The sequence below is a fragment of the Colossoma macropomum genome, unplaced genomic scaffold, assembly GCF_904425465.1.
Source record: "Colossoma macropomum unplaced genomic scaffold, Colossoma_macropomum, whole genome shotgun sequence".
In the NCBI taxonomy this organism is placed as follows: domain Eukaryota; kingdom Metazoa; phylum Chordata; class Actinopteri; order Characiformes; family Serrasalmidae; genus Colossoma; species Colossoma macropomum.
Genome location: NW_023495203.1, coordinates 75,614 through 88,381, shown reverse-complemented (window position 1 = coordinate 88,381; position 12,768 = coordinate 75,614). Strand labels below are relative to the sequence as shown.

The window sequence follows — 12,768 nt, the reverse complement described above, 5'->3', positions numbered from 1 at the left end:
CTGAGCTGCACTCAGACTTATTTACCTTTCCTTTCCATTAGATTTATCAGAATAGACAACAAACCGCCCACACCGCTAGGGCTGCTGAGTTCAGCATCAATTCAACCAAGATGGAAAATTGCTTCAAGCTTTTTGTCAAGTTTAAAAATCTCAGACTATGAAAAATGGATGTTCTTCAGAACAGGAGAATTTCAGTTAATCTCAGTTGATCCCAGACTAGATCCCATATACCATTAATCATACTTTATTTATTACCCACACTGGCTCCTCAAACTTGGCGAATCGATCCCCTGCATACTAAACTAGACTTGCTACCTCTGCAGTAGATAAATGAAATATGTACCCGATAACCCAGTAGGTCATGGTAGGAGGAGGTTTCTTTTGGTCAGTCCAGTTCTCAGGTTTGCACTGGAACAGAACGCCATGTTCTTTAACAGGCCCGAGCCCTCTGGAAGCCTGCGGCCTCTCGGCTCCTCGCCTCTCCTGATGCCACACACAGACAGGGAACATGCATATAGGTTTATAAGAATAAGAGTAAAAAGACACAAAAGTTAAACATTCTGGATCATAACCAAAAGATGGAGAATTTTTTTATGATTTATGAACAGTGGTGAACATAGCTGTCACTTTCCTGTCCACTATTTCACACAGAAGCACACAATCTACTACCTGTAGTGGGTGATGCATTACAGTACTTTGATCTGCAAACATACAGTACTGTACAAGACAAGAAAATAGTTCACAACTACAGTCTCCTCCAAAAGTTTTGGAATGACAGGGCCAATTCTGTGCTGTATGAATGTTATTTGTATTCATTCAATAGCTGTATTCCAAGGCTAGGCTGCAGTCTAGATGCATCCAAGTCTGTTCCAATCAGAAGGATCCTTCAGTAAGACAGCCAAGACATGCAGCCTACATCATGACAAATTTCACTACTGGAGACATTACTGGAGTATTGAAGTATGCAGGCAGATAAAACCACCACAACAGGCCTGCACACAGACAGTTGGGGGCAGGGGCTAACTGGAAAAAAAGGACAACCTGAATGTGAATGAAACCTAATTTAATTTGCAGCATATTGCAGACACTCTTATTTATTATACTATTATTTTTCAGAGAAAAGCAATGCAGTGTTAAGAGTTTCCCCAAACAGCCAAAAACACATCTTTACCGCCCGATCAGGGACTTCAGCATGCAAAGCAGCAACATTTCCATTTACACTACATAAATGCTATAAATTGGTGAAGTATAGCTGTATTTAAGAGTTCAGCAGAGCATGGTGTAAATGCCTGTTTTTTTTACAATAACAGAACTTGGTTTAGCATGTTATTAGCACTTCCTGCCAACATTATGTTTGGTTGTTGTATAATTGTACAGTGATGGCTTATCAAAAAACAGTCTGTGTTTGTAAGAAGGGTTAGCTACACTCAGACCATTAGATAACTAATACTAACAGTGTATGTGATGCACAATTCGTACTACACATTGTTTAAAAATGCCAGTAAAATATATTTCTTCAATTTTGTATACCATAGTAAGTTTTACTGCACCCTGCTCTTACAGTTGGATGCAAAAGTTTAAACACCCCCAGACAACTTACATGTTTTTTTCGATTTTCTAAGTGAGAATAAGTTAACACATTCTCTATAGGGAACACACTTAAATATTTTCTTGCCAATTTTAGTGCACAGCATACTGCAAAAATGAAAACATAAGGTATAACATTTACAAAAACCAAGCCATATTTTACATTTCTTTTTGTATAAAATTCAGCAAATAAACAGTAATTGTGCATCGAAATATGCAGAAGTGTGTTCTCTGTAGAGGATGTGTACTTATTTTCACTTAGAAAATCAATAAAATGTCATTTGACTGGGGCGCACAAACTTTCGCATACAACTATATGTTATGACTATAAGAGAAAGCAGGGTGTGAAATGTACCTGCTTTCAGTGAGTTGAACAGTTTTTTGCCTGCAGGGCAACATTTAATTACAAACAAATTAGTGATAGCTTATTATCATTTACGTCAACAGCATTTTCTCTGTCAAGTTTCACATGCCGACTCCATGATCCATGGCCAATCGTTCAGTTTTAAATTATGTGATACAAACGAGGAGCCTTCAAAGGAGAGTACCACTGAGGACCCACCTGTCTCAGCTGCAGCCTAGTCTTGGGAACACAGCCTATCTTTGTATTTTTCTTAAGCAAATGAAAGATTATTGCCCAATTGTTTTAATTTACATCTCAGGTGGTCTAAGACTTCTGCACAGTATTCTTTCCCACACAGCCCCTCGTACCCGTGGTGGCAGGCTCTGCTGGAAGGCGTGCCGTATGGACAGGCAGCAGTGGTGAAAGTTGCGGATGAGCTGAGGGTGGATGGAGCCGCTGAGCTGAGACACTTCTCTGTGCGTGGGCGCGATGAAGATACCCTGCACCGTCTCCATTAAAATGTAGTGGAAGAGTGTGTTCTCCACACCAGCTGTGAGCCTGACATGCACACACACACACACACACTCAATGATTTTAAAGGAAATCTTTCAAATTTCTGCATAATTCAAAAAATAAGATGTAAACAACGTCATTCAGGGTGTGTTGATGTGAAATGATTCATTCTGGAGAAAGAGAGTGAGTCAAAATTGTTCACAGTGGTGATGATAGGAACCAGACGTCTGAAGTGTTTAATGCTTCTAAAAGCTATGTTGAAGAATGCTATTACGTGAAATGGTTACAAATATGTTTCCTATTGCCTAAGAATGTTTTGGCATAAATCATATTTTTAAAAATCCATTCTCAGCAGAGAGGTACAGTCATATGCAAAAGTTTGTGCACCCATAGTCAAATGACATTTTGTTTATTTGTTGAAGTGAGAACATGGAGAACACACTTCTGCATATTTTAATACACAATTACTCTTTATCTGCTGAATTTAACATATTGGGGGAAAAAAAATACATAAAATGTGGCATGTACAAAGGTTATGGCACATTTTGTACTGTATTTTTTTATGTTTTGTTAAATTCTGCAATTGGTCATTAAAATTGGCAGAAAAATGACATAAGTGTGTCCTCTGTATTTTCACGTGAATCAACAAAATATGTACTTTGACTGGAGGTGTTCAAACTTTTTCACGCAGCATTAAACACTCTGAATGACTCTGTTTAGATCTCAGTGACTGAGTTATGCAGAAATTTTGAAAATTTACTAGAACTGCCCTTTAATCAATGTTAATCTCAAAAAACAAGAAAGCACTTTTAATCCGTTCCTTTAATCAACACTTGCAGTTGAAGCAAATGCCTTGAAACAGTAGGAGAGAAGTTTAATGCTGCTGGACTGGCATGAAAACTGTATTACTCAGAACTCCTTTATGCTCTTATGCAATGTTACTGAAAGAAGGCAATTTATTTCAGCCTGAATGCATTCATAATCGTGCTCAAGGACAGCACTCACTTCAGAATGTTCTGCATCTCCTCACTTTCTCTGTCCGTCAGGCTTTTCCTCAGAGAGCCCAGATAGAACGGATTTGGCTGCTTCAATCTGGGGATCTGGAGTCAAACATGTACAACACACAGAGATTCATTCAGCAAAGCTGACATATGCAGAACAATTTTACTTGCAATAAACCTAAAACTAAACATCACTCCACAAAGAAGCAGTGTGGGTATTATCTGTTTGGTAACACTTTACTGTAGGGTGCTGTTCATAAGGCTACATGACACCTACATAAGGTTGTCATTACAACTGACATAACCCTACATAACTGTTTATAAATGCTTATTAGAACAGGCATCATCTGTCATAAAGGCTACTTTAGCTGGCTTTGATCAAAATTGGCAAATGTAACCTTTATAGCGAATGACGCTTATTGGAACAAGCATTTATAAACAGTTACGTAGGGTTATGTCAGTTGTAATGACAACCTTATGTAGGTGTCATGTAGCCTTATGAACAGCACCTTACAGTAAAGTCTTACCATCTGTTTTATATCCATGCAGCAATTGCTGAATCCACACTGACTCTTTTTTGCACAAGTGTGGTATTCTCATAGGTTTTGAACTGTCCCAGTTGCCGTATTTCAGCAAATGTGCTCAAAGATAGTTTCCATTGTCTTTGTTGCACTCATCTTTCTTTCTGCAGATTTACGAGCCACAGACTTTCTGTCAAGGCAGCTAGAATCAGGAGAGTGATGTCCATCTGATTCATTACTGTGACTCCCGATATGTCTGAGATCTGGCAGAAAGTAGGGAGTAAAAGGAATGATGGATGGCTAAGCCATTCTTAACTGACACAATATACTTGTAATAACAAGGTTGGAGCAAAAGCATTAGTGCTATCTTTAACATCTTGATAGGCCAAGACAAAAAAGCCTGTTCTTTATGTCTGAGGAATTACACCAAGGGGCTACAATGCTGACTTTGTTTAAAAGTAAGTTAACTGTGGGCTCACTGCCAGATATCATATGGTTTAGCTTAGCTGACTTAAGTGAAGTAGTTGCTAATGAATTACTCCATTGAACACTCTGAAGTTCTCACCAACAATTACTGAAATAACAAACAGTACGACATGAACGGGCACAAACATTCTGATTTTAGCCTAAATAACGTGAGATAAAGTCATTAAACCAAAAGCTGAAAGCAGTAACTACAACACAGAGGAAGGAGGTACAATGTCATAAAAATGAATACCAGCTTGATGATATTATTCCATGATAGGGATTTTGCCATATTACACATGCCGTTATGTCATCGCCCAGCAACCAGCCCCCCTATTCACAACAAAAAAAAACCTGCACGAGTGGGAAAATGAAGAGTCTACTTCAGTGTGTGCAACAGAACTTGCATATATATATATATATATATATATATATATAGCCAACATAACAGCCACGCAGCCAGCACAGTTAGTGCATCACTGTGTAAGCTATCTGTTTTGACCAACCAGGCCTGTAAAAAGGATACGAAGAATGCAAAGGCTAGTGAGCACTCAGACCCAGGCTCTTCATTTTAGTGCCTAATTGGGAAAATGTCCAGTTAAGACCCAGGCTGATACTCAACAGGATTAATTAGCAGAACAAATAAATTTGTTAAAAAACGCCAGGTCAGTGGTTTACAGGCCTGGTTCAGGGGTCTGTCTCACGAAGCAGAATTTTGTGCGTAGCCAGCTCACTTTAAGCTTAGTTCAATCTAACCTTGCATTTTCTGCCTCATAATGGTGGCTACTTTTTACTGGGCTACATCACCATGGCAACATTTCCTGCTTGTCTGCTCCAGAACAGGTTAAGTTCAGGATTTCAGATCATAAACAGCTCTTGGACCATTTAGAGTGAGCTTCTGACCATTCAACCACCGATGGAGATGGACCTCTCCAGTCATTTTTTTTTCTTTGTGAAATTCGTGACATCAATCACATGAAAAACATCACTTTTTAGCAGAAGAAGCTTTTTAGCAGAAGAAAATATAGATAATAAGAATAAAAAGCACATATTACTCCAATAAGTACTAACATGATTGTAGTCTTGACAGTGCAATACTACAGTTCCACAGTATAATAAAATAAACACAGGTACCTTGAACAGTCCTCCGCTCCCGCCGCTGCCGTCTGAACCTCCAGACCCCAGCGAGTCCCTGCGTGAGCCACCAGGGGGCATCCTGCGTGCAGAGTCAGGTGTAGTGTGAGGACTGTGCCCCGATGTAAAGGTCATGGCAGTCTCTCCACGGCCTTCGCTCCCGCTGTCTGACAGACTCCTCTGTGGGCTCGGCCTTCTGCCCTTCAGCCCCGCAGGACCCGAGCCTGACCCTGCCTCCCCAAACAGGGTTCGGCCAATCAAGCTGGGCGAAGGGGGCTTGATGGCAGCCGTGAGGCGATTGAGGATAGGCGAGCCGCCAATTCCATCTAGGCGGTCTCGTGTACTGGAGGGAAGGAACCAGTCAGCACAGGAGAGGCATGGAGTGGGAGGGGTGCAGAGGCGTTCTTCAATGGCTGAGTCAAGGCTCTCCAGCTGGAGCAGAGTGGCTTTGACTTGGTCTACATAGATACAATCAGGACCAGGGGATCCAACAGCCGGAGATGCACAACCACCAGCCTCCAGTAAAACACACTGCATAAAGTGCCGCTGGAAGATAAACAACAGAACAAGAGGTTGGAGATAATCACGGAAATGAGAATTAACCCCTTAAACTCCAGGCTTAGGCAATTAGTCAATTATTAGTCATAGGGCTCAGTGTAAGAAATGACCAGGCAAGAAGGGCTAAATTGCCACTATATTAAACATTTTTTGCCCCTTAAAATACAAGGAGATGGGCATAAACTACCCCAAACAACATTATAAATATAATAATTACATATATACATTTTGAATACGGATGCTCGATGATATCTGAATCATTTCGGTATCGGCAGATGACAAATACTGGTATCAGACAAATGTTTAGATTTGGCCAATAAAACCAACATTTAACAACAAATGTATTGTACAACGGAAGAGCAGAATATTTAGGCAACACTGGTATTTTATTTACTGTGTTTGTAAACTCAGAGAAATGTTATGTTTTTCTGTAATGCTGATCCAAGTAGATGTATTTCTACCTTTTCTAAATGTTTACATAACAGCATCGGCATCAATGTACATGAAAAATAATGGTTATCACATCGGCCCTTAGGTTCCATATAGGTGCATCCAGAATTTTACCAGTTTACAGCTCACATCATTTAACATGTTATGTGTTAAAAAATGTTATTTTTTGTATTTTGGAAAGTGCTGATTGTAAAAACAAATGCACCTGAATTGTGGTCAGTAAGGACAAAAATTGCCTCTTAAAATATGATTACGCTTCACCATGATAAGGTGTATTATCTAGTAACTGTTATGTAGCTGATGTAGCTGTATGTGCAAAATTGTAATCTCATAAAACAGGGCAACTGAGCTGTTAACCACAACTAAAAAAAAGATGGTGCACCAGTAGGATTCTTTCAATGTCTTATTAACTTGATTACACCCAAGGCACAGTTGTGGGCTGAATTGCTGGACTGAACTGACAGCATGAGGCAGAGAGACTGATGGAAAGGCGAGGTGAAAGGAAAGTAATAAAATTAGGGCCCAAAGTGAGAGGATAAAGAATAAACAGTGCCGCAGGGAGAGAATAATACAGCGACGCTGGGGGTTCCACAGCTCTACAGAGAGTCCAGCCTGTCAGGAATGTGTGTTATCCAGCCAGCAATAAGACTAACAGCAAGGTAGCTGGAGGATATTAGATAAAACAGCATGACTTGTATCACTTCACACACAGACTGAGTTTAGGAGACCAGTGCGTGTGGATAAAAAGGTAACATATGTTCGAGTAATTGTAAACACAGAGAATGTGAACTCAGAAAGTGCCAAAGTACACTAAGGAAATCTAAAACAGTCAATCTTTCTTTGAATTGAAGTAATGCATTGAATTTACTTGATCCAACTAAATGTACATCATCGACATTATTAATGCAAAAAAAGTCAGCTGGGGGACAAACTGAGTTGAGCAAATTCAATGCATTGTTTTCTTTTGATGTACTTAGTTTCACTGTGCTAAGGACATTGTGTCAAGGGCTTATCACTGAATGATAGATACGGGATACAGGAAGCTGATTTAGTCAACACCTCTGCCTGAGGTTTTGTTTCATGTAATATGATACAACTCCAACAAGATTCTGGCACTAAACAACTATTTTGCACAACTAAGTGCAATAATTTAATGTGCTGCTCGTACCAAAATGAATGTACTTGTATGTAGCTTAACTCTGACACTTAAGTCATGTCACACTGCCTGACATCCTCTTAACAGCGAAGCACTCTGACCCATGGTTTATTAATACCGCCAAGCTTAAAATATGAACAATAAAACATATTATTTAGTCATTTCTATAGATTGTTCAATTAACTACTATGAAACATGTAAATTATGTAGTTCTGAGAGTGAGAAGCTAAAGTGTGCACCCACATACACACAGAGTTTAAGGGGTTAATAGTGTGCTGTTACTAAGAGCTACTCCTCTGTAAGACGATGACAGACAACCGACACTTTCAAATCAAGGGTAAAAAGAACCAATCGCAAAGGACAACTGACACCTAGCAAGCTGATACTGTACAGAGATAAGTGTGATATTTGATGAATTTGAAATTTTTTTTTTTAGCAACAGTGGGTTTAATTAAAAGAACATCATGAGATAAGAAAAATTTTAAGGCCAAGTAATGTGAAGGTGCACTCACCAGACCCACAATGAGGAGGAAGTAGCGTGCATGGGGCTCACAGTAGCCCAGGTGGAGGGTGAGGGGGCTGGACTGCGTGCGGCGCTGTGGGAACACCTCTCTCCACACCACCAGCTGACCCACCCGCTGCTCTGCAGCCAAGGCCAGGAGGCAGTAGTGCTGGCAGTACAAACACACATCCAGCAGGTCCTCCTTAGGGAGGTGGTTCGCTATCAGATAACCCTGCAGGAGAACAGGACAGTGGGGGGATGCACAGTGTCAGGCAGCCATGCTGTCAAACTAAAGAGCAAACCTATCAATTCAATACTATCCTTCAATAATAGTTGTTCTTGTGACACTTGTGTATAAAATCAAGCACAAAATCATGAAATCATCCTTGGTCACGAATAAGTTTGTTAAATTTCTGCCTGCTAGATCAACGGTCAACTGTAAGTGCTATTTTTGTGAAGTACTAGACCACGTAAACTCATTATTCCACGCAAACGCATTATTCCAGAGTTCCAAACTGCCTCTGGAAGCAACATAAGTACAAAACCTTTGTGTCAGGAGCTTCGTGATCACTATGCACTATGCCAAGCACTGGCTGGAGTGGTGTATAGCATGCTGCCACAGGACTCTGGAGCAGTGGAAACGTGTCTAGAGAGATGAATCACACTTCGCTATCTGTTAGTCTGATGGATGAATCTGGGTTCTGCAGATGCCAGGAGAACACTACCTACCAGAATGCATAGTGCAATGAATACAGCTTGGCGGATGAAGGATAATGGCCTGGGGCTGCTTTTCTGGAACTGGGCTTGGCTTCTTAATGCCAGCAAAGGGCAATGTTAATGCTACAGCATACAAAGACATTTTAGACATTTACATGCTTCCACCGATGCACAAAGCGAGGCCCATAAAGACATATTTTGACAGGTTTAGTGTATAGGAACTCTAGTAGCCTGCACAGAGCCTGGATCTCAACACCCTGAACACTTTTCAGGTGAACTGAACATTAATTGCAAGCCAGACCTTCTCGTCTAACATCAATGCCTGAGCTCACAATTGTCTCTTAACTGAACAGGCACAAATTTCTACAGACACACTCCAAAATCTTGTGCCAGCTTTCCCAGAAGAGTGGAGGCTGTTACAGCCACAAAGGGGTCAGTCAACTCCATATGAATACCCACGGTTTTGGAATGAGATGTCCAACAAGCTCACAGAGGTGTGATGGTCAGGTGTCCATATACTTTTGGCCATGTAGTGTATGTTCAGATGGCCATTTGTTATAGGCATAGGTTTAGAACCAAAAGTATGTAAGAGTTAAGAGTTTTAACAGACAGACTACTAAAAGACATTTACTGTCTTATGATGGTTTGTTGAGTTTTTTTTTTTACACGTTTTTGTTTTGTAACACTTTTTTTTTGCCTAAGCCAACAATTAAATAACAGCTTATGCATGGGGCCTTCCTTTAAGGTAACTGAATCATCCTCTCCTCCTCATTCATAATTCAACCCTTCACTTGTTCAGCAGATGGATGGCATTTAGTGCTGCTTAGTGTCATCCTGACTAAGGCTGCTGAAAGCAAGGAGACATGCAGCTAAAGCTGGAAACTGACTCACCTTGTAGAACAGACAGGAACCCAAAGTGACATACAGACGCCTCATGCCGTAGGAGTCTTCTGACTAATTAATCAAAGATTATGAGAAAGAGTCAGTGAAAAAAGATGATGCAAACATTTCAAACTTTGTTGATTTTTTTTAAAGCTCACCATGTCACCAAAATCTGAAGACTCAAAGTCTGACAGTACAGTATCCACTTCGACCTGCGAGGCCACAGAGAGCAGAGTGACAGAAGAGAAGAGTTAAGAACTATGAATATGATGATACACAATATGACAGAATATGCAGACCAAAGAGTATGTAAACAACAATGAGTCATCAGCAAAGGTAATGGTACAAAGACTGTATAGTAACAAGTATCTGGCATGATTATTATGAATTACTGTGTTATTATCTATTATGTCATTATCATATTTTATTTTACTGATTTTTGTTCCAACTTAAGTTGATTATTCTTGCACTATATTAAAAAACACTTGTACTTACATTTTTTCATAGACCTTTTTAAATACAGCTCAACTATTTTGTGAATTTCACAAACCAACACTATAATACATATCTAGTATCTTGATCTTATTGTGTAGCTCTGCAAAAGTCAGAGACCAACACTTTGTTTATATAATTTCCAAAGTTATTTGTTTTTCAGTGCCAGAAACAAAAACATATTTAACAGAAATTTACACAAAAGCCTGAACAACTAATTATAACTACATAGTTTTCAGTATTTTCCCATTCTTTATTACGTCTTTAATTCTTTTAGGAGACTTGCTTTTATTTTTTCAAAGAAATCTGCCAGGATATTTTATACCTTCAAAGTTCAGTCTTAAAAGTTGTTTGAATTTTCTTCTTCTCACAATCCAAGTAATCCCAATTACAAATTTAGACACGTCAGTTCATCAAACCTTACTCCACATCTCAGATCTCCAGTTTCGATGTTCTAGTGCAATTTTTCTTCTTTTTTGTCTATTTTCTTTTCTCAGTAAGGACTTCTTGATAGCTATGTCCTTTCAGACCCATAGTGTTGTCTAATCACGGTGGACGGATGAGGACTTTTTCAGATCTTAAGTGGAGCTTGATTTTTTCCTCTCTTTCTCAAAGATGAAAGCTTTAAGCGCTGTTTATCTGATGGGAACAGATTTGGTGGTCTATCAGATCTTGCACAGTTGTTAGGAGTCCCATTTTTCTCTTTCAGTATATTTTTCAGTTTTGGAAATTCCTGTTTTTTTAAACCTATTTTCTTTTGACTCCACCTTTCCTTATGCAAGTTGATTATCTTATATATAATTTCTTCATAATTATCTCCTTTATCCAATTTAGACACGAGACAGAAATTTGCAAGGCAGTTAAGGTGAGTTTGGGTAGATGCTTGTGTGAATGTTAGTGTCTCTTTAAAGGGGAAGATAATGTCAGTAACTCCTCTGGAAGCAGCTTACACATCTGTAACTGGTTTGTTTTAAGACTGCAAAGAGGGAAGAGTTAAAGTCACAGTAGGTGTGCAAAAGTAAAGAGTGGATAGATTAAGTTGATTGAATGAAGATTTGGTATTACACTTAGTGTTAAAGGCTTTCTGTAATTTTCTGTTCAATATATATTTCCCTTTTTTGAAGCACTTGATCTGCTCTTGATGGCCGTTTTGACTGGAAATAAATGAAAGGGTGGTCTCTGACTTTTGCACAGTACTGTATTTTTAGAGTATGGTCCACCTTTAGTTGCACACTTCCTTTGACTTTATTTTTTGTCATCCTCATATGCCACAGTGATCTCATCTCCTAACAAACCTTTCTTTCCTTCCAGGAGGCAGAAGTTGTTTTATGCACTAGAATAAACATTCAACTCATGTCATCAGGAGGAAAAAACTCTATTAGTTCATATGACCAACAGAACATCAGACCATGTACAAAACAGCAGAACAGAATTGGAACTAAAGATGGGAATTAGCACACTGTGGTGGACATGCCTTTATATCTGGCGGTAAGGTAAGCCAGCGTACAGCCGGTAATCCGTCCAGGAACAGGGTGCCGGATACATCTGCAGAGGAGGGGCCAGAGCCGTCACTCAAACGAGATGGCTGGATGAGCTGCTGGAAGAACAGGCAGAAGAAATGATCCAAACGAGGAGTGTTCTCTGCCTCACAGAATGCACTGCACAGAGAGAGAGAGAGAGAGAGAGAGAGAGAGAGAGGGAGAAAGAGAGAAATAAATGAATACACAGGACAAAACCACACCACACACACTTTTAGAATCAAGGCCAGGCTCCACAGAACAGGAGCCACATTCAGTTCTCAGGGACAACAGCCCATTCTAACTATGACCAAGGCCAAGACAGTAAAACTGTGTGAAAATCATGCTCATAAAATAAACCTTGTTGCCTGTTTTGGTGATAAAGCAAATTTACAGTTTTCCCCCTTACACCAAGACAAGTTTGGTGGAGGTTCGCTTCTTTCGTTTTGTACTGGAACTACAAGACGAATGTAACCACCAAGTAAATCAGCACTGTGCGAAGTCACCAAAAGTACGTGACACAGTAAAAAAAACAGTAGCTACTTTGAAGCCTGAATCTTTCAGCATTTCCGAAATAATGGCCGGCAGACTGGTGCCCAAACTCACCAGCGTCATGCAAAGAAGCAGGTGAGAGTGTTTGTCAATAGGTTCAGTGAAATGTGCATAGTACCAAAACACATTTTCTGCAATTAAATAAACTGTTTTTAATAAAAAGAAAATATATAATTTTATGTGGGTACAACTATTCAAAGCTGTGTTTGCTAGTCATGTATTAACTAGCATTTTGAGTTAAGCTCAAAATTAGCTAAAATTGTCATTACTGAAACAGTCTCTACTGAAACACTTGATAATGTTCTGGTAGTATTATGATTGTTTTGCTAGTGACAAAATGGAATGTTCAATCATTTATTTTAATTTTAAAAATTATAA

The 12,768-nt window shown here is 39.5% G+C and overlaps 1 protein-coding gene across 2 annotated transcripts in view; it reads right to left on the bottom strand.

Moving 5' to 3' along the window:
• The window catches only part of intu (inturned planar cell polarity protein), a 41,134-nt gene that overhangs the window by 1,852 nt on the left and 26,514 nt on the right, over positions 1-12,768 (bottom strand). For both annotated transcript variants that reach the window (XM_036561321.1, XM_036561319.1), the window contains exons 8-15: positions 11,796-11,979; positions 9,988-10,041; positions 9,839-9,901; positions 8,241-8,462; positions 5,565-6,110; positions 3,449-3,543; positions 2,299-2,488; positions 344-483 (exon numbers count right to left, since the gene is read on the bottom strand). In XM_036561321.1, the coding sequence (XP_036417214.1) occupies positions 344-483; positions 2,299-2,488; positions 3,449-3,543; positions 5,565-6,110; positions 8,241-8,462; positions 9,839-9,901; positions 9,988-10,041; positions 11,796-11,979 (1,494 nt within the window). The remainder of the gene's footprint in view (positions 1-343; positions 484-2,298; positions 2,489-3,448; positions 3,544-5,564; positions 6,111-8,240; positions 8,463-9,838; positions 9,902-9,987; positions 10,042-11,795; positions 11,980-12,768) is intronic.